Source organism: Anomalospiza imberbis, chromosome 6 (assembly GCF_031753505.1).
Source record: "Anomalospiza imberbis isolate Cuckoo-Finch-1a 21T00152 chromosome 6, ASM3175350v1, whole genome shotgun sequence".
Taxonomy (NCBI): Eukaryota; Metazoa; Chordata; class Aves; order Passeriformes; family Viduidae; genus Anomalospiza; species Anomalospiza imberbis.
The window spans coordinates 46,802,177-46,822,887 of record NC_089686.1 but is presented as its reverse complement, the minus strand read 5'-3'; the positions used below and the strand labels follow the sequence as shown (position 1 = coordinate 46,822,887).

Sequence of the window (20,711 nt, the reverse complement as noted above, 5' to 3'; positions counted from 1 at the left end):
TCACCCTAGCACTGCCTCTGTTTCTTAGCAGCTTCTTGGAGAGATCTGGATCTCATCACAGGCAGCCGTAGCACTAATAAAACCTTCTTTACTTTGGCAGGACCCAACACCGCTCCAGCAGAGATAAATCCTGAACCAGAGGGCAATTTGTCCTTTTTTAACCAATGCAGGCTTCAGAAGGATTAAATTGGTCTCATGGAAAAACTGGACCTCCTCCAGTCTCAGAGACCTGTGGATGTGCAAGAAGTTCCCCCACATCAGACCAACCCACAGGGATGAACACAGGGTGGGTGCCCCTACACTGGAGCCAAACCTGCCTGTGAAGAGCTGAGTGAATTACCATCCTTATTTCTTAGCTCAGCACTTTGTGGATAGGCTTAAGGCTTTTCCAGAGGAATTCCCTTCCCTTGCAGTTTCTGCTCACATGAACTTTTGTTCTACCCACCCCGTTTCCAGCATTCTGGGGATTTCTCTGCTACCCTTCCCCAGCACCACAGCTGAACTGCCTGCTGCAACAAGGCCACCTGCGCCAGGCTGTGTCACTGTGGGGTGACACGGCGTGTCCTTGTGTTCTCACCCTCCCCTGTGCATCGTCCTGAATGACCTGCAAGCTGTCCCTGCACGGCACCAGCGGCTCTCCATCATCACGTCCCTGGGGGGACTCTACCGCAGCACCCTAGAGCTGGGATTCCGTGCAGTTTCCAGAGTGTTAGCAATGGGGGGTAGCAAGCACATCCCTGAGCCTGTGCTAAGCCTGGGCACAGCCAAAGCCTCCCGGGCTTGACCAGGACGCCCCCGCCCCCCTCCCCTAAAGCAGCCACATGCCGTGCATCCTGCTGCCGGAGTGCTCCCACCCCTGCCTGCGTTGGGATTTGCTCCATGCCAGCAGGATCTGTTACCTCACACACAGGATTTATCCCCTTTCCATTCATCCCCTCACAACCAGAGCCCGTTTTTCCCCACAGCATTGCATCACCGCCACCTCCCCTGGTTAATTCCGGTTGTCTTCACGCACTCCTGCCACACTTATTTTAGTTTTTCACCCAGGTCCATAGCGGTGAACCCGCAAACAAGGCTGCAGCCAGTCCCCGCCGCAAATGTCTCTGTGGGTGACGCTGGCGAGAACAGGGCCGAGCATTACCTTCTGCTGCTCGGGGAAGCCGCTCGGCCGGGGCCCAGGAGATGCCCTTCTCCAGCGGGGCGCTACCAGGATGCTCCAAGCAGGAGGTGACGTCCCAGTGGGGGGGACACGAGGAGAAGAGCTGAGACACAGAGGAGCTCTCCTGCGTGAAGCATGTTCGGGGGGAGAAAGGGGGCTGCAGGTTGACTTTCCCATCCCCTAACTCCCTCCCTGCCCATCCCTAGTCCATGGGTGCCCCCCTCCCCGCCCTCCCCTCCTCCTTCAACTCCAGCGCCGAGGAAGCCGAGCCGGAGGCAGTGCTGAGCCGGATATGCAGCGACTCCCCGCATCCCTCCTTGTGAGTATCCCTCGCTCCTCCTGATGCCTTCGGAGGAGACCGATGGACGGACGGACGGGCAGCCAGAGGTGGACTAGTCTCTCCTATTTTCAAAGCTAGGGTGGAGGGGAACTTCTTCTAATACCCCTTCCCTTCCCCATCCTCTATCTTCATCCCCTCTTCCCCTCCTCCTCTTCCTCCACCTCCTCAGCCACGATATCCTTAAAAAAAAAAAAAAAAAAAAAAAAGAAAGGTGGAGAGAGAGGGGGGTATGGGAAACCTGCTGGCAGGTGGAAGGAACCGGGAAATGGAATCACCGTAAAGACTAGGACTCAGGGGAAAAAATCCCCCCCAAAATACTCACCCCCCTAAGGAAGGAGGGAGGGAGGGAGGGGCGGGCTGCTCTGCCGCACCGGGAGAGCCGCTCCGCCCGCAGCCGAGCCACCGGCTCCCATCCCGGCATGGGACAGAAAGGAGAAGGCCCCGACAGACCGACAGACAGGCGGGCGGGGAGGGCTGCGGGGGGCTGCAGCGCGGCCGGCTGACAACTCCCTCGCAGCCCCCCGGCGCCTCCCAAGTGTTTCTTTCTGCTTTTATTTGTCTCCTTTTTTAAAAAAAGATTATTTCCCGGTGGTGACTGGAACGCGGGTCACGCAGGCCAGCGGCAGCGGCGGGGGAGGCCGTGGCAGAGGGGGAGGGATGCTGCCCGCCCTGCCCGCGCCTCTGCCCCCGCCGCGGGGCCGGGGCCGGCGGCAGCTCCGCGCCGAGGCGGCGGCGTCGTGGTCCCCGGGTGTAGCGGTGCTCCCTCCTCCCTCTCCTGCCTGCCCTACTCTCCTCCCTCTCTCCTCTGCCCACTCCCTCACTCCTCTCCCTGCTCTCTCCTCGGTCTCCCGGTCCCTCTCTGTCTCTCCTGCCTTCCCCCCACGTCTCCCCTTCTCTGCTCCTTCCCCCCTTTCTCTTTTCACTCTGGCCCCGACCTTTCCATCCCCTCACCCCCATTTTTGACGGGGGGGCTTTTCGCTTTGTCAGGGCAGAGCGCGGTGACGCCGCGGCAGCCACCACGGAGAGGACACAGGACCCCCCCTTGGGCCCGCCATGCCCCTTTGAGGGGGTGGCCTGGACCCCGAGACCCCCGCAAGGCCCCCCACAGGGCTGCTTCTCCTGCATTGCCAAGCCCCCAGCGCTCCGGCAAGCTTCGCCCATCCTGTCTCCTTCTTCTGCCGTTTATCTCATGGAGAGCAAGAGCTGCAAAGGGGACAGCCTGCGGCCAGCGGTCCCGTGCAAGCACTCGGTGGAGAAGAAGACAATGACCAACCCCACCACTGTCATCGAAATCTACCCTGACACCACCGAGGTGAATGACTACTATCTCTGGTCCATCTTCAACTTTGTATACCTCAACTTCTGCTGCCTTGGCTTCATCGCCTTGGCCTATTCATTGAAAGTGAGTACTGAGCGCGGGGCTCGGGGTAGGGGGTGACCAGGCAGGGGGGAAGCGTCTGGGGGTTGTGCCTGATGTGAAACACATCTTTGCCACCCAGATGAGAGGCTGCAGACAATGGGGATGGGGATGGGAAGAGCTGAGGAGCCTGGGATGTTACTTCAGGTGGGGAAGAGGTGCTTTCACTTGCTCCAAGTACCCTCAGAGGCTCCTCTGTACCGCGGCAGCAGGGTGACAGGCAGGCAACACAGGGCTGCTTTGGCTCATGCTGCACCTGCAGGCACGCCGGCACTAGGTCCCTTATTTGGGATCCTGGCTGTTAGAGATCGTCAGGATAGGACCCAGCAGCATTGGATGGTCAGGCAGGAACAGTAAGAAGCAGCCAGCCAGGATCAGCCATCAGCCGGCGAGTTGCAGGGGGTAAGAACCTTACAAAGTGCAGGGCAATCCTGCCTGTTTCTTTCTTGCCCTCTCCGTTAAAACACCAGAGCTTGTGGCCAGCTTCCCCAACCCCAGCCCAAGCCCTATAAATCCCAAAACAAAGCCTGGAGACCTGCCAGCATCTTTTGGAATGGTAAGAAGGTGGAAGAGAGTGCAGGGGGCTTCCCACAGTGGGCTGGGGGGATAGAGAGCTGTGTTGTTGGAGAGGGTGATGGCGTGGAGCACAGCCCATGATGGGAATGGGACCAGGTTATTATTCCTGATAGCTGCAGGGGAGAGCAGCCCGGCAGGGATGGTGCCTGGCAAACAGGCAGCACCTTGGCAGCTGCCAGGAGAGAGGGCCCTGGGCTGCCCTCCCCTTCCCTGCCTGCCAGATGCAAAACTAACTGAACGGATGTGCAGAGAGCCCGGGGCGGCTGGGTGGCCCGGAGAGGAGCTGGCTGATTTGTTTTGGCAGGCAGCATTTAGAGGAAGGCCAGGGTGCAGACGGGCTTCGTCACAGAAGCAGATCAATTAACTCCATACAGCTCCTGTGAGCTGGACTGTGAGCACCCAGCACTGCAAGGAGGCTGCTCCCAACACGTCAAGGTCTCCATCAGAAAGGCTCAGGGACAAGTCTGAGGCCCCGTGTCTTGGGCTTACTGAGCACTGGCCTGGTCGTGCCTGCCTCAGTTTCTCATTCCCCAAGATGGGAGGTGAGCTCTCATCCATTGCCTGTGCAGCAGGCTCTGATGCTGCCCGGGTGAGGCACTTAATAACTTAAATAATCCTGGGGCGAAGCATCATCACAAGCAAAGAGCAAATCCAGTCAGCAGCAGGCTAATATGAGTGGGGGGAACAAGTCCCTTAACACCCCTCACACCCTGATCCAGCAAGGGAAGAAAACCTAGCTTCCTCCTTGTTTTTTAAAGCCTTTCCTTGTCTGTATTTGCCTTAAACAATTGACATCTTTCCCATGGAAAAGGCTACCATGGGTATCTGGGTACATGTGGTTCCTTGCTGCTGCAGCAGTGAGGGCAGGACAGCCTTAGAACAGGGCTGATCCATGCCCTGGTGACAAGATAGAGTAGTGTCTGCCACCCACAGAGTTTTTACAGGCTGGACCCTTCACTATCCTTGACATGGGATGGAAGGAAGGGCAAAGCCCAGAAGTAACCCAGAGCCTTGAACCAGGACAGAGGTGTGGGCTTGGCATCTGTCTGCAAAAGCCTAGAGGACACAAACTCAAGCATGAAAGAAAGAGGCAGTGGTGAGGGAAGGCAAATGGGCAAATTTGCTCCAAATCAGAGAAAGGAGAATAGAAGACAGCTGTCAAAAACCAGCCTTGGCTTTTAGGCTGAGAAGGCGGTAGCTGATGGGATGTAACCGTGGTACCCAAACAGAGGTAACGCTGAGCGGGTAGAAATAACTCTGCTCTGGTTTTGGAGCTCCCCAGTGGCTGTGACTCTGTGGCAGGGGGAAAATAGAAACAAAATGTCCCTCAGAGGCAAAGGACAGAGCTAGCAAGTGGCTGAAGGGATGCCGGGTGCTCTCATGAGCTGCTGTTGGGGTGGGTCGTGAGAGGCAATGCAGATGCTGGGGCAGTAGAAGGTCTGTCCTGGGGAAGACTGGGATGTTCAGAGCAGCAGCTCTGTTCTTACCCACTGCTACTGCAGGGATCTTCACAACACCCTAGCCAGGCTGGGTGTTATGGTTATTTTTCCAGAAACATGTTTTCTTCTCTTTTACCATCAATAATGTTTTTCCCAGAAGTTCAGAGAAAACAGGAGCAAGAAATGCCCTGGGGACAGATATCCCTTTAAATAGACTTCTCTTGTTCCTCTGCAATTAAATGTAAGGGCATTTGAGCAGTAAGAACTTAAGTCTGACCTTTCTAGGATGTCTGTGCTCTGAAAGGACTGACTAAGGGGCAGTAGGAAGAAGAATGAAGCTGCACCTTCCTTCTCCCTGAGCCTCTTCTGGGACCCCTAACAGCAGAGCCCTCAGCCAGTGGAACACAGGTTTCCTCAAGGGCCATCAGTGCACTGATACCATTAAGTGGTTCCTGGGTTATAGCTTTTACACTTCCTTTAAATAACTAAAACATCTAGCAACTTCAGGAATTATCATTTTCATTATCAGAAATAGCATTTTCAGTTCCCTGTCATACAGGTCACCTGCTTCTGACAGATTCATACTGTTAATAAAGCAGTATCTCCTTCATGACCCGAGTCCATGAGATGTTTCAGTATATATCTTAGCACACCCTAGCATTTCCTCTGGTTTCAGCAGCATAATGCCCACGCTGGAAGACAGATATATCCTTGGTACACTTGAATATTACTGTGAAGCTGTCTCCTTCCTCATGCCCTATTTTATTGGTTTCAGCCACATCTGGGAAAACGGGCAAGTATGCCTGGCCTTTTGCATGCTAGCTGCTGACTTCTAGATTTCTTTCTGCAGGGAAATGCTATTTTGTGGTGATAACCACTTACTAAAAAATGTCCAAAACCCCCACCCCAGCACCAAAGAACTCGTGAAGAAAGAAACACATGAAGTCAGGTGAGGGCAGAAACTGTGACATACGAGGCAGGTTCTGTGTGTGACAGACGTCACAGCCGAGCACTCTGAACAGGAGTGTGGCAGCATGCTTCAGCTTTATTTACCCCCGTAGCAGGCCAGATCCTCAGCAAACACAGATTTCTGGGCTACAACGGGGTCACACAACTCATGGATCCCTCCAGGGGTCATTTCTAGCATGTCAGGCTTCTCAAGGTCAGCCTCCCCGAGTGCAAGCAAGGCGCTTGCATCTAATCATGTGTGCTGGATGCTGGGGGAGGAGAGATCAACAGCAGGACCAGGGAAGTTAGAAAAACCCTAAAGTAACCCTAACTCCAGCCCAGCACAGATAAAAGTATCACTCCAACAGCAGCACTTTGGATTCAGTTGGTTTTGATCAGAGGCAAATGTTGTGGTCTGATATTCAGCAGCTCACTCCCTTCCTCTCTCCCAGCTCCAAGTGGTAATGAATGATGCATCAGTGCCTGGTGGCAGGAGATCTCACTTCAGTTGTTCAGAGCTTCGTCTCTGGAGACTGTCAGGGTGAGCCAAGTCCTCTGTACCCATTGTGCCATGAGGCAGTAGATCAGAGGAGCTGGGATCTGAGATGAGCTGCAGTATGGATGCCTCGATGTGGCTCTATAGAGACAAAGATGCCAAGGAGCCTTGCTGGCTTTTTAAGCCTCACCAGCAACCCACAGCATTACTTGCAGAGTTTTCTTGCCCCTTAAGGTCATGGAAATATGCCAAGCTCTCTTGCCCACTCTCTGCCCAGCCCTTAGCACACAGCTGTGGGCACGACTGTTTGCCCTCCTCTCTTGCCACTTGTTGATCTTCCTTGTTTCGAGTGGAAGCAGACCAGCACAAATCCACAGCTATTTATTAACCCTGAGAAGCTGCCGCACCCAGCCTCTCTGGCAGGCTCTCATCCTGCTTTTCGGAAGGAGCAATGGTTTATGGACGTGGGTGAAATGCAGGGGTGACAGTCCCGTGATGCCAGTGCCGGTGTGGTGGAGGCACGTGGGCTGGAGAGCTCTTGAGCAATTCACAGAGCAAATAAATCAAGGATTGCCTCCAGAGCTCCTTCTGTGCAGGGAGCTCTGCATAGAAATGGGTTTTCTGACAACCAGCTGTGGACTTCCAGGCTGCCTTAAAAACAGCCTCATTAGACTCGTTATCAACAAACCATTTGTCTCCTTCTGCAAGCTGAGGCAGCACTTTTTATTAGAGCAGCAAGTTTGCTGCTCCCAAAACCAAGAGGGGCTGAGCCTCAGGGCAGAGAGAGGGGAGGTGACTGCTGGGGGAGGAACTGGGGTGGTAGGAGCCAAGGGGAGCACTTGGAGAGGAAGCAGAACATAAAACCCCAAGGAAACAAAGGGCAGAGGACGGTGATGAGAGGGAGGAGGGAAGGAGCCTTTGGGCACTGACACGCTGGAGGTGTGGGAGGACAGAGTGAGATGAAGATATTGGAAGACAAGGTGAACAGCAGGAAGGTGACAGGCAAGTAGGGATGGATGGATGGATGGATGGATGGATGGATGGATGGATGGATGGATGGATGGATGGATGGGCCACACCACCTTTTGTTGAAAAAGGAGAGGAGAAAGGTTTACATGTTAGAGCACAAAAGCTGGCTGTGTTTCATGTAAGGATAGGCATGGAAGAAAAAAGAAATTGTGTAAGTTGCCAGCCTGGATCAGAGGTGAACTCTGCCTTGTCCGGGGACGATCTCCAAAGACACCACCACACAGTGCCTGGAGGTGCCCAGGGAAACCCCGGTCAGCAGATGTAATTATCCTCACACTCCAGTCACCTCAGTGCAAAGCAGGGCCAAAAATCCCCATCTAGTTTTAGGCAAGGTGAGAAGGGTCAAAGGGATGATGAGAAGAGCCTGTGACTAAGAAAACACCACACGTGGGTCTAGGGTGGGGATTCAACCTTGTGACCTTGAGGACCTGTCCCTCACTGTGCTTCATCTCTCTGGCTATGGAAAGAATCAGCTTCCAGGGCTCCCAGAAGCTCGTGCACCAGCTACCAGCACATTATGATGATGATGGCCACAGGAGCATGAAAATAGGAAAAGCTGAAGCTGGTCTATAAGAAAGACACCAGCATTTCCTTAAGGACAAAGCAGGGAAGGAGCTGAAATACTTATCTGCTCTCCAGGAGAGCTCCTCCAAAGCCTGGCTCAGTTGCCACAGCAGGACATTAAAGGGAGACATCTGGAAGCATCTGGGGGTGCAAAACCATGCAGGAGGAGGCAAGGCTGCTCTGGAGAGACGTGGGAGGCTGGAGCTGTGAGTGGTGTGTAAGGAGAAATTCCTTTTCATTGTACTTTTATGTGCCCTTGCACTTGTCTGGTGCTTAGAGGCTCCATTTCAGTGTAAATGATTATGGGCAATCAGGGATGATTTTCATGAGGGTGACCACTGAAGCCACAGGGGTTAACAGGAGTGTGTGGGTGGGACCACCTGGAGGTGCAGGGAGAGGAGGCAGCTGGGTGCCCTTTGGTAGGAGTCAAAGGTGGCCATCATTTGGACCCAAACAACAGGAAAGGGAAGAGACAGAAGGGATTAAAAAAAGAAAGAACTGTGGGGAAATGGTGTCACTGGGGAGAGGACAGCCCCAGGCACTCCTCGACACAGCAGCAGCAGCATGACAGGAGCCAAAGGGAGAGCCATGGGAAAGTCAAGGAGAGGTGCTGCTGAAGTGTGTCATGGGAAAGGGCTAAAGCACCAACCACGAGTGTGAGCTGGTGCCAGGTGGGAGATGCTGCTGGGAGAGGCTGCTGGGAGCACTGGAGAAGGCAAAGCATGGAAATTAGGGTTGTAGGGCGCCCCAGGGAGAGGAGGAACAGGAGGTGAGGAGTAGGAGACAGCTCCTGGGGCCAAGAGGAACTGGCCTCACAAAGGTAAAGCGGCTTGGCTGCTGAAGGGTTGCAGAGCTCGGTGTGCCGGCCGTGCTGGTCTGCTGGAGAAGCCTGTCTGCCTGGCAAACACGGACAGAAAACGCCAGCTTGCCCGCGGCAGAAAACACCAGGTTACAGTGCAGGAAGGGGCAAAAGGCATTTGCTCCATGTTGGTTTTGCCTGAGGCAGCCCCACCGCTGGGGAGAGGAAAGTGTGTGAGAGCTTCAAAGAGTCTGCTGGGAGCAGCAAGTGGGATTTCTGGCCTGAATCCAGCACCTCTGGGGCTTCTCACCAGTGCGTGAGGAGGTGCCAACTGTCTGGTGGTGCTGAGCCCAGGGGTTTTTAGGAGGATGTTAAACTTACTGAATAATTTCAAATGTGAGTCATCCCGGACATTCAGCTGACACAGAAAGGCATGTGGGCTCCCAAGCTGCCGGCTTGATGCCTTCCCAGAGATCATCTCCTCTGCTGAGAGAGCTCCCAGCCAAATGTGCCCCAAAGACACATGCAGTTTGTGACTGTCCCCTCTTCCTGACCCCAGAAGGATGCTGAGCTGAGCACTCCACAGCAGGGCAATGGATAGATGGCCCCAGCTGCAGCTCCAAGTTCCAATGAGCAGGGAACATCAGAGGCCGAGGACATGGCACAGTTTGATTTAATACAAGTATGAAAAATAGGCTCATTCTTGCCTATGTGCCTGCCAGCAGCAGATCCTGTGGGTCTCATGCCAACAGCAGCTTCCCTACCCACAGTTCAGAAGATCAGGGATTGCTTGTGCAGAGAGATCCTCATTGCTGTGATGGAGAGAAGGAATGTTGCTTGAGGGTCTGAAATGCAGTTTTGGAGGACCCATGAACTAGCACAACTCAGTGAGAACAAAGGGTGCAGCAACCCTTCCCCATGTCCAGCAGAAAGCTTTCAGGACAGCCCCGTGGGTAAGCACTGCAGGAGGAAGAGAGAAAAGTCTGTAAGATGTGGTCTGAATCTGTTGCAGTGTCTTTTTGGAAAGCTCCTAATCGATAAAAGCCTTTTAATATTCCTCAGTCTGACTGGTGCTGGCTTTTGCAGCTTGCCACCCACATCTGGTGTCCAGCCAGCAGTGCCTGGCGGGGTTCTCACTGCTGGCAGCAGGGCAGGCAAGGGGCTCACAGCCCCACTCCCCACACCCCCCACCCAAGAGCGGGCAGTGGGGCAGGCCCTGTCACACCCTGGGCACCCCACTTGGATAAGGGAGAAGGATGAGGGGTCAAGTGTCCAGGTCCTTTTGTTCATCCTTGTGGCTCCAGGTGCCTGAGTCTTCTGAGTGCTGGCTGAAGGGGCAACCTGGGGACAGGGACATATCCTTGCAAAGAAGCAGTGGAGTCTGACCCCTCCTCTGCTGGGATCTAACTGCAGAGCTGCTGCTGGTGGACAGTGCCATCAACTGCCTGGCTGTGCCATTGCTGCCTGCCTGGCTGTGCTGTCACGCCTGGCTGTGCCATCCACTGCCTCATAGTGCCATCTCTGCCTGCTCGTAGCATCATTGCCTGGCTGTGCCATCTGCTGCCTTGCAATGCCATCATTTCCTTACAGTGCCATGTGCTGCCTGGCTATGCCTTCTGCTGCCTGGCAGTGCCATCCACTGCCTGGTAATGCCACATGCTGCCTGGTAATGCCACATGCTGCCTGGTAATGCCATTGCTGCCTGGCAGTGTCATCTGCTGCCTTGCAGTGCCATCTGCTGCCGGGTAATGCTGTCTCTAGTACATCGGTAATGCCCGCTAGTGGCATTGCTGCTGGCAGTGCCGTGCACTGCCTGGCAGCCTGGAAGAGGTGGGGACAGCCCAGTGACATGGACATGCACAATCATTGCCCACTGCAGAGCTGTCCCAAGGAAAGCCCCATAAAGTCCCAGCCCGTGGGATAATGAAGGGAGCAGACTGTGCTGTCAGAATGGAAAACTGCCTGTGACAGAGATGCTACACAATCCGCATAAGACCTGCAAAAGGAAGGGAACTCATTTACCCAGGGCTACTTAATATGCTGGAGGCTCGTGCACAGCCCTGGAGCTGCAGTAGGATGCCGTGCCAGGTTTCACCCGCTCGGCCCCTCAGTGCAGATGGAGGCACAGGGATGCACACCAGAACTGCAGCCAAACTTCTCCCCTGTGGCCTGGGTGAGCCCAACCTGGCGCTGCAGGGCCAAGGCGCTGTGACACAGTGGGAAGTGTGCTTTAGTGCCTGTGTGCCTGGGGTGTACAATGGCATCTCAGTTCCTTTGTGCACCTTCAGGCTCCAAATGACACTGCTCCACTCCAGGGACCGTGGGGCTCTGGTTTGCCTGGTTGGTAACAGCAACGGGGCACTCTTTCAGGTCTTCTCTGTTCCAAGAATTTCCAGCCCACAGGTATTACAGTGCTTGGCTTCACGAGCTCAACTCGTAGCAGAGACCGGGTGCAAACCTCACCTCAGGATGTTTTATGGCACCCCAAGTGCTCAAATACAAAGAGGCCCAGCCCAGCCCTCACAGTGCACCTGTACAGGTAACCACATACAGGTGCACTGGGGTTTGTGGCTGTTGCTTGAAACACGTCATGTCTTTCATACATATTGCAATTACTTTTTCTAATTATCTTTTTGTCTCAGGTCCGGGATAAGAAACTGCTCAATGACTTAAATGGAGCAGTTGAAGATGCCAAGACAGCCCGGCTTTTTAACATCACCAGCTCAGCCCTTGCCACCTTCTGTATCATCCTTATCTTCATCTTCCTGCGATACCCTCTCACTGACTACTGAGTGAGGCCAACAGCAGCTGCTGCCGCCAAAATGCCTCTACGCCAGAAGTGTCTGCAGTTTCTTGTAGCAAGGACACACAAAACAAGCCAATCACTACACCTTGATTGCCAAAAAAAAAAAAAGTCAATTAAATACATAAATAAATGTTAAATTAGTTTATCAGCCCAGCTGAGCATACCTTTCTTGCCCTGAAATGGTATGTGAACAGCTGAAGGAAAGGGTCTCACTCTTATACATGTACAGGAAGAAAAATAGACCAAGAAATATTTGTTTTATGGCCAACAAGCTGTGTGAAAAGAGCGTGCAAAGCCCAGAGCTACGCACACTTAGTGGCAAACAGTTGAGCTCTAGGAAGCAGTGGGGTCCTGTGGAGCTGGAGACACATACAGTGATGGATGGGGATCATGGCAGGGCTGGCTTACAACATATCAGGTGTGTTCAGACTGCCCACCACCTCCAGCTTGTGGGGGTTTCTTTTCCTTTTTTTTTCTCTTGAATTTCATCCACTGGTTCAAACAACTCCCAACCCCTGGAGAGCTGAAGGTGTTAGGAAGTTTATGCTGGGGAGCCCCAAAGCCTCCAGAGAAACCCCAAAGTGTTAAAGGGCAGGTTTCTCCTTGGGATCTCCCAGCAGTGCTGAGAAGGAAGGCACCTTCTGCAGAACTCGCCTAAGCCACCTAATTGGAGTGCTACTGTATTTCTGTAAACAGTCAATAAAAAGATACCTCTGATATGTGATGCTGCTGGGTTAATTCCTTCCTTAGCAGGGCTGGTCTACTGGTCTCCATGGGCTGGCAAGAGAAAATGCTAATGTCACCAGCAGCTGCTCGGGAAAGATTTAAAGCAGGAGTGAGGGATGCTGCTGCAGGTCGGGGCCGCATGCAGCCGTGAAGGAGATCACAGACCCAGATTTAAGAGCAGAGACCTCGGTGACTCCTTGATGGAAGATCTATGGCAAGCAGGCAAAGGCAGCCAAGCGGGCAGGCCCCCTCCCCTGCTAGGACCAACGTTGAAGAGGGAAATAAATCGCCAGTCTGAACCTGCTGCTACTGCAGCACTTCCCAGGGTCATTATGAAGAGCCAGATTTCAGAGACAACATGCATTTACCACTGAACCAGGCAGGAGCTCAGAGCCCTGCCCAATAGCTGTCTGCAGCTGCCTGTCATGCTGCAAATCAACACACCCTGACTTGAAAACACCCATAAATGAATGACAAGACCAGGACTAAAATACAGTCTATCAGCCCCTCTGACCCTTCATCTCATCTCATATGCCATAGCTGCCTCATCTTTCTCCAGCTGTAAGATGACCTCATGCCAAGGGGCAGCAATCACTGCAGACCAGCCATGGAGCTGGGAGAAGGCATCAGGATCCACCTTTGCACCCACCCTGAAAGCAGAGGTGAAGCAAGAGATGGGGAATGCAGACAGGCTGTAATGGGACACTTCATCATCTGCTGAGTGCATGGTTTAATCAGCAGGCAGTCTCTGGGCTGTGCTTAGTGAGGGGTGTGCCATAGTGAGATGTGGGGACAGATCACGAAGATGCTTCCCTGAAAGCATCATGAGATGTCACCTCCTTCCTGCCTAGGTCTCCACACCTTCATCCTGTCCCAGGCTTCATTTATCAGGGGAGCTATGGGCAGAAAGACCTGCAGTCCTCCCTGCCCCCCATTCACTGGAGAGCATTTCCACACCAGACCAGATCAGGGGTCTGTTTTGCAGATATGTTTCAGTTGGCAGAGCAGTGTATGATGCCCTGAAAGTATCTCAGCCATGAACAGCTCTATGATTACTCATTCAGAGGTCAATACTCTTCCCAGCCTCTCTTGGTTACTTCTTGCTCCCTTCCCTGAAGCAAGACCTGAGGGGCCATGGCCGTCGGCGTTTCCATCCTAACATATGTAGGGGCTATGTCCAGTCCTCGTCCCAGGCTGGGGAAGGAGATGGCCTGTCACAATGGCAATGCCCCTAAAGAGGGTACAGCCAAAAGGACTCACATTGCAGCCACCCTGAACTGACAAATTATATCTCACTGGGACAGTACTACCTTAGGCAAGACCCAGGCCAGTCATCCCAGGATCCTCCGGGGTTAGGAGAGGCACAGAGAAGAAGTTGTATCCCCTTTTCCCTCCCCCTGTACCTGCACCAAGCTCACATTGGCTGTGTCTGAGGCCATGGTATCCATCCCCATCACACCTCTCAAGCTTTTCAGCTCAAACAAAGTGCAGCTGGGTGGGCTCAGGGGATAACTCAGACAGGGTCACCCTGTGTGTAGTGCCAGGGGTTTCAAGCTGCAGGTTTAGATCCCTGTGGAACCAATGGCATCTCTTGCAATAATGAGTGCATTCCTTTCCTATGAGCTGGGACTTATGTCAGCCAAATTGCAAGTGCTTTTGCACTCAGAGACCACCCCCAACTCTAGGGAATCTTGCAGGGATAATGCCACTGTCCCCATCTCCGGTGCTACAGAGGAGAGAACCGCCCTGCTTGGCATGCAGGCATGAGGCTGTTCAGATAAAGGCAGAGCTGACACAAAACTGGAAGTGACCCAAAGCCAGCTTTTTCTACATTTAACAAGTGTGACAAATGAGTTATCATCATCCCTTCCCCTGACAGACCATCTTATCTGCAGGAAAAGGGATGCTGGTTTAATGAACCAGGGGGAATACTGAACTGACTCAGCAGCACTTTTTGCATCTATAACCCATCGAGGATGGAGAGAGGGTTATTATTAGTAGCCATCATATTTATTGTTTGTACCCACGTTGTAGGAGGTGAAATAGCTGCAGCAGGTTGGAGGTCCACCCAGACCCACCATGGACAAGAACAGGGTAGCAAGAAGGATGGCAGGGTAGCACCATGCTCAGCTCCACCACAGCCCTCGCCTCAGCTCCACCTGCAGCTCCGGGCTGTGGGGCAGCAAAACCCCTGTGCTCTCCCTTCCTCTCTCTTAGTGTCTCCCCTTTAATGGAGTCCCTCCAAACCCACAGCAAAAGAAAAGCACCTCCAAAATGGGGGAAGTAAGGGGGACTTGTAGATTTCCAATCTTTTTGGGGAGAAAAAAAATATTCATGCATGGGTCTTCCAAGGTATTCAGCATTCATTTCTCATCTCATCAGTGTCAAGGAACCCTAAACTGAGGCAGCAAAACTACATCCCCATATACTGTCAGGCAAGTACCTCCCAAATTGCACCAACTGTGCTGTTAAGCGAAAGAAATAACTTTTTTGATTTTGAGGGAACAAGGGAAAGAAAAGCAGCAGCCAAATCCAACAGGTCCTCTAATTGCTTTTTTTTTTTTTTTTTTTTTTTTTTTAATTTTGCAAGAAAATTCTGGAAGTTCAGGTTTTGCCAAGGCTGACACCCGCCGCGGCAGAAGGCAGGCTTTCAGGAGTTGCTTCTCTGCCTTTTCACTTCTGCCACTCACAACGTCGCGCCGCTCTCTCCAAATCGCACTTTTTTTTGGCTGCGAAGCCGCAGCCTCTGTTGCACTCCGCGGCGGGAAGGAAAACTGTGAGGAGGGGGTGGAAGAGAGGAACAGCCGAACGCAGCTTGAGAAGCATCTTTTGAGATGGGGAAGAACTGACGGTCACGTTGCCATTTAAAGATTTAATTGTATTCCTTCGGGAAACTGAGCCTGACAGCTTGATGAGGATTGCTTTTTGGTTTTTGTTTAGCTCGGGGGGAGCGATTGTTCCCTGTTAGGCGACATTGTGCCTAGAACACCTGTGCAGATTTTGTGTCCCTGGTAGCTGAAAGGCGTTCGGGATGAGCCTGGGGAAAGGCCACCGAGGCTGGTGAGGGTCACCCTCGTCCGGAGAGGAGATGCTCCGGGACGGGGCGATGAAATGGCTGCGGGGGGGGACCCTGAGGGCAGCGCCAGCACCCAGGAGGAGGTCTCGGAGGCAGGGAGCGGGGTGTCCGAGCCGAGCTGGAGCTGCCAGGCTGCGGGAGGCAGGCAGAGGGCCCTCTCTCACCGCTGCACGCAGCCGGCAGCGCACCGCCCATCGCCGCGGCCTCGGGGCGAGCCGGGAGCTGCGGGCGCCTTGCCCCTAGCGAGGAGCACAGGTCCGTCCATCCTCGCTTCTCCGGGACCCCCGCCACGAGCCCCAGCACCGGGCAAGCGCTGGCTTGTGCAGGAATCAGTTGTGAAGTGAGGGTGCCTCCTAAAACCAGCCAGGAGCGGGTCCCCATCCCTCCGCAGGGATGTGCCCCTCCGTGCCAGCCGGGACATGTGTCAGGTCGCCGGTGCACATTTACCCTCCACGCTGGCAGGGAAAGGTGGCTGGGAGCCAGGCAGTGCGTGAGCAAACCTTGCCGTGCTTATGCAAGTCTCAGTGCTCAGCCGAGCCTCTGCCCCCAGTGCCACGCAGGGCTCGGGGATCCCTCCCTTGCACAAGCGCCACCAAGCCAGTTTGCATACAGCAGCGCATCGAGTCCCAGCTGCGGCGAACTGGTTTGGGTTTGGCTGGTAAACACGACTCCACAATTCTCCTTTATCTATGGGCTGACAGTAACAAACATGAGATGGAGCTCATTCAGGTAAGGACCTCCCAGCCCAGTGTCGACATCCGCCGCTTCCCCTGCCTGGGATGAGCTGCCAGGCGTGCAGGCAGAGCATGGTGAGTCAGGCCTGGAGCAGCCATCAGCCTGGATACCCAAATTAACTGTAAGACAGAAATGCCAATGGCAACCTCTAATTCTGCTGTGGGGTGTGTAATCCTCCAGCAAAAGCCAACAAGGCTGTAGCATCACAGCCCTGCTTCCCAGGCACTCCACAGGCCAGGAAGCAGAGTCATGCTGCTAGCAAGTAGTAACTCTCACCTCCCTTCCCAGCCATGTGCTGATGGCCTGGGTGACCTTACCAAAGCCCTTTCATCCCTGTTTTCCCTTCCAACACTGTCTCATAGGTTGATGGCTTCTCAAAGGCAGAACTGCAGCCTTGCTTAGAGCCACCAAGTTCTGGGACCTTGGGACACTGTGGGTGTCCTGTGATGGGTACAATTGCAGCAGTGCCCAGCTCCGGTTGGCAAACACAGGGGGAGAGCTGGACACTGATGGAGCTGCCTCTTCCCTCCTCTCCATCCCCTCATCCGTGTGCAGGCTGGACACTGAAGAGCTCCTGGCTCTGCAGGCAGACCACGGCGGTGAACAGCCCTGCCGGGGGGAGGAGGGGGAGGCACAGATGGCAGCAGATGCTCTCATCAGTGAAAATGATTGAAGCAAAACAAAAAAAAAAAAACCCTAGCAACTGGTGAGCAGCCTAACAAAAACCAGCACAAGGGTACAGAGAAAGGGTCTGGACCTGACAGACCCTTGCATGGAGCCTAGCTCCATGCTGCCTTCTGGCCCAGGGTAATGTTTTTCCTGTCTCTGACTCACAAAGAAGAAAGACTATGCCTTGTCCCAGAGCACTGGGCAGTGATTATTTTTTAAGGCTTGGATATATTAAAATGAAACCATTTGGTTTCTCTCCCATTCCCCTGTCCCTATCCTCTCTCTTGTCCTTTCCACTCTGCCTTCAAAGAAGTGAATATGACCCCAGACAGCTTCTAAGCACATCTAAGCCCCTCACCTACCCTCACTACCCATGGCAAGTCTTAATGTGGGCCAACATGGCACTCCATTTCAGCACTGGGGGCAAAGGAGCAGGAACGCTTCCTGCACCTGCGAGTGTTACTGCAAAGCCTCTGTGCAGCTTGGCTGCTGCTGCCAGCCTCGGTTGTGATAGCCTCATGCTAGTGCAAAGGTCCTGCTCCTCCACCCCTCCCATCCCCTGACTTTGACCCATCGTGCCAGCATGCAGCAGCATGCCCCACGTTTGGCACATCTCCATGCTCCTGCCCAGCTTTCCTCCAGTATGTCCGGGCCAGAGGGAATCAGAGGGACTTTAGTCAATGTATGATGATTTACTTTTCCTTTTCCCCTTTGGCAGGAGCGCCTCGCGGCGCAGTCAGAGCTACAGAATGAATGCCTCTGCAGCATGTGCTGAGCTGAATGGCACAGCACGCAGCCCTCCAGCCTGCTCCTTCTGTGATTAATTGCACAGGAGCTGCTCCCGCAACGTGCACATGCAGTCAGCCCTGCACAGTGCGAGGGCTGAGCCACGCTGCACACAGGCAGATACTCCTATTGGGAAAATGGAGACAGATGCAGGGCAGCCCCTGTGTGAGAAACACACCGGCCTGGTGATGCTGTAAGTGTCTTTTGCCTGCTCTAGCATGGCAGCTCTCTTCACTGAGTGACACCATTTTGGGCTTTGCAGGAAGAAGGTGGTGCGCACAAAGATAGGTGCATCCATCCCAGCCGTGAGGTGGGAGAGCTGGGGAGGACACGGGCAGGCACCAAAGAAGGGAGTGATGTCCTTCTTAAAGTTGATGTGGAGTTCACCACAGTCAATACATTTCTTTAGGGAACAGAACAGGGCAATACAAAGCCTGACAAGTCCCTTCCTCCAGCACTGCACTGTGCCCCATTCCAGGACATCACAGCAAGGGTGACAGGCAAGCACATGGTGGAACCAACCAAGCCTGGAAGAAGCAGAGCCATGCCAGCCCCAGGGTTGACTCTGGCCGCAGCTATCAGCACAGTTTGGAGGTGCCAATACTCCTTGCAATGGGAACGCAGTGTCTTGTGCCACAGCCAGCCCTGTTGAGCAACGATGACGGGATGCTGGCTCAGCCAGTGGCACAAGCAACTGCATCTAAATAGTTAGGATAGGTTAAAAAAATATTATTTGGCCATTTAAGGAAACTGCAAGTTGACAAAAGTCTCTCCTTTTTGATGGATAGGAAAGTTGGTTTGGCAGCAATTCCTTTTTCCTAGTTTTAGTTTCCTTTATGATCAGGTTCCAATTTTAATCCCTGCAGGATGCATGCAGAAGGCTCTGCTGCACTCTTCTGCACTTGGCCTGCCATGGCAATTAGGGGGCCTGGAAAACGTTTTAGCAAGAACTATTACGTGTACAAGCATAACTTGCATTTGAAACACGTAGCTGGGATGCAATCCATCTTTGGATGTGCCTGAAATCTGGAAGAGAGGAAAAACCTGAATGGGGTGAATTATTTTTTAAGTGCTTTACCTGAAACGGAGTGCTTTCCTTTAGCCATAGGCAACTTGCTGTGTAATTTTTGCTCAGCTCCTGTGGCTGTGACGGAGAGGGGGGTGTGATGGCCCTGGGGCTGAGACAATAGATTCACATCTGGTAGATGGAGCTTAGAGACGAGGCCGCTTTGTTCTGCCTGCCTGACCATTACAGCATTGCCCTGGCTCTCACAGCTTAATTTCCCCTGGGGAAAATAGGGGTAATAGGGATGACCCGAGCCATCCAGAGCTGACCAGGTGTGCTCACAGCGCTGCCCTCGCTCAGGCTGGCTGCCCGTTTCCATGTAGCCGTGGGTCCGCACCCAAACGCCAGAATATCAGGTTGAGCAGGATTGGGATCTAAATAGGGTTAGCTCCCAGCTTTGGGAGGCAGGTGAGGTTTTGCAAGCTTCAGTTAACGCCTGCTCCTGGCCCCAGTGATCCCGGGAGCAGTTTAGCAGCAGTGAATCATTTGTTTTGGTTTCTCCCCACCAGGCGCTTGGCTGCAGCGCCTCGCGCAGAAGCAGTGGGCGTGGGAGAGATGCAGGGCTCGTGGGCTGGAGCCACTCCCATGGCCGTGAGAACCCGTGTCCCACTGGTCCCCAGCCCCGCTGGAGCTGCTCCCCTGTTTGCTGCCAGGGGGCATTTTGTGTGGGTCAAATCTCCTGTGTCCTCATCATCCAGGGATGCAGCAGGGCCACCCATGGATTAGCTGAGGAGAGGTTGCCAGGGATGAAGGCTCAAGAGGGAGCTCAGCTTGGTCCCTTGCTGGAATGTACAGTTCAAGGGTGTCCCTCAGGACACTCCATCCTCTGCCTCACCCTCATCACCTCCCCATCCCTTGCCTGCTGCAAACTCGACAGATTTCTCACATCTGCTTCCCACTCTCCTCCCCTGTGCCATGCCACTGGACAGAGAGGGAACAATCTTCCTGACAGCTCATCTGGGATGCTCATCTGTGATGCGCCAGGTCCAGTATTGGAAACGTTGATTTTAACTGAGTTTGGAAAAAAACTGTTTAAATCCTCTTCCTTCAGCAGGTTTTGTGAGCTCATGGCGCTCTGCCTAGATAACAGCTTTTATGAGGAAACTTTGGGATTTTCAGACTCATTCCCTTCCCCCTCTTTTTTCCTATTTTGCTCCAGAAAAGGGGTGTTTGGTAGGGGAGGAAACAGTCCAAAGCTGAGGCAAGAGAAGGTTTTCCCCAGGTTTTCTCAGGTTTTCCCAGCTGGGTGCTTTGCATGGCCGCAAGGAGGGAGCTGGGCAGGAAAACCAGCAGGAAAGGCTTCGTTCCAGCCATGCCGGTCATGCTGCTGCTCCAGCTCCCACCAGGACCAAGTGTTCTCATGCCACTAAAGACGCGAATACCCATGCTACACCAGCATCTTGCCACTGATTATGAAAATTGGGCTGAAACCCATGAGTTTAGGTAGAATTTCCCCCATTTTGTAGAAGTTTCCCTGCTGACAGCTTTGGGTGAGCTGATTTTCTGCGCTTAGGAGAAGGGCATGAACTCAGCATTGCTTATGCAATGGGGAGAGTGAGACTTTTTAGCATCCCCGGGTTTTATACCTCTGGTGCTTTATGAGAAATGACATTTCTGGGAAAGATTTTGCCGCCAGTTACTGTGGGAGCTCGACGTCCTTGAGCAAGCTGCCGGCCGCATGTCTGGAGACATGAGAGTTAATTTTAAAACATCCGGCATCCGTATCGGCAGGGAGGAAGGTTCCCTTCATTTCCTAAGCACCAGCAAAACCTAAGCTTCTAAACCCTAATCCCTCTCTAAGCTGGAGCTGCCAGGCCAGGGCCAAGGGCAGAGAAAAAACCCCTGCCGTGTAACCAGGCCAGCTGCCCGGTTCTTTGGCGAACCCGCAGCAGGATGGGGAGCCCTAAGCTCCAGGATGAGGATGGAGCCCACTCCATCCATCCAGAAGCCGACCCGTGGGTCAGGCTCCTCCTGCTTTTTTGAGCCAGCTTTTTGGTCGCACTTCGCCACGCCACCCTCCAAGACCGCGCTGCCTCTACGCCCGTCCTTCTGCAGCTTGGGCACCCCAGAGAGAATGAGT

General features: G+C 53.7%; 1 protein-coding gene and 1 long non-coding RNA gene across 3 annotated transcripts; one reads left to right on the top strand and one right to left on the bottom strand.

Annotated features, from left to right (window-relative positions):
- The first annotated feature begins 1,017 nt into the window (after positions 1 to 1,017).
- IFITM10 (interferon induced transmembrane protein 10) lies at positions 1,018 to 12,290 on the top strand. Of its 2 annotated transcripts, none has more exons than XM_068193935.1 (3): positions 1,018 to 1,478; positions 2,487 to 2,901; positions 11,410 to 12,290. In XM_068193935.1, exons 1-3 carry the CDS (start codon positions 1,369 to 1,371, stop codon positions 11,557 to 11,559), a joined length of 675 nt encoding a protein of 224 aa, XP_068050036.1. In that variant the 5' UTR covers positions 1,018 to 1,368; the 3' UTR covers positions 11,560 to 12,290. The 2 variants fall into 2 exon arrangements, with proteins under 2 accessions (XP_068050036.1, XP_068050037.1); XM_068193936.1 differs by lacking the exon at positions 1,018 to 1,478 and adding an exon at positions 1,506 to 1,546.
- On the bottom strand, positions 10,039 to 11,105 carry LOC137475988 (uncharacterized). Its single transcript, XR_011000177.1, has 2 exons — positions 10,424 to 11,105; positions 10,039 to 10,383 (listed from the first exon to the last, which is right to left on the bottom strand). It is a non-coding gene; the product is annotated as an uncharacterized lncRNA (long non-coding RNA).
- Positions 12,291 to 20,711: the final 8,421 nt, after the last annotated feature.

Coding starts and splice junctions, on each gene's coding strand:
- IFITM10 (XM_068193935.1), top strand. CDS start 1,369: ATGGGTGCCCCCCTCCCCGCCCTCCCCTCCTCCTTCAACTCCAGCGCC. Junction 1,479..2,486: donor GACTCCCCGCATCCCTCCTT/GTGAGTATCCCT, acceptor TCGCTTTGTCAG/GGCAGAGCGCGGTGACGCCG. Junction 2,902..11,409: donor CCTTGGCCTATTCATTGAAA/GTGAGTACTGAG, acceptor TTTTTGTCTCAG/GTCCGGGATAAGAAACTGCT.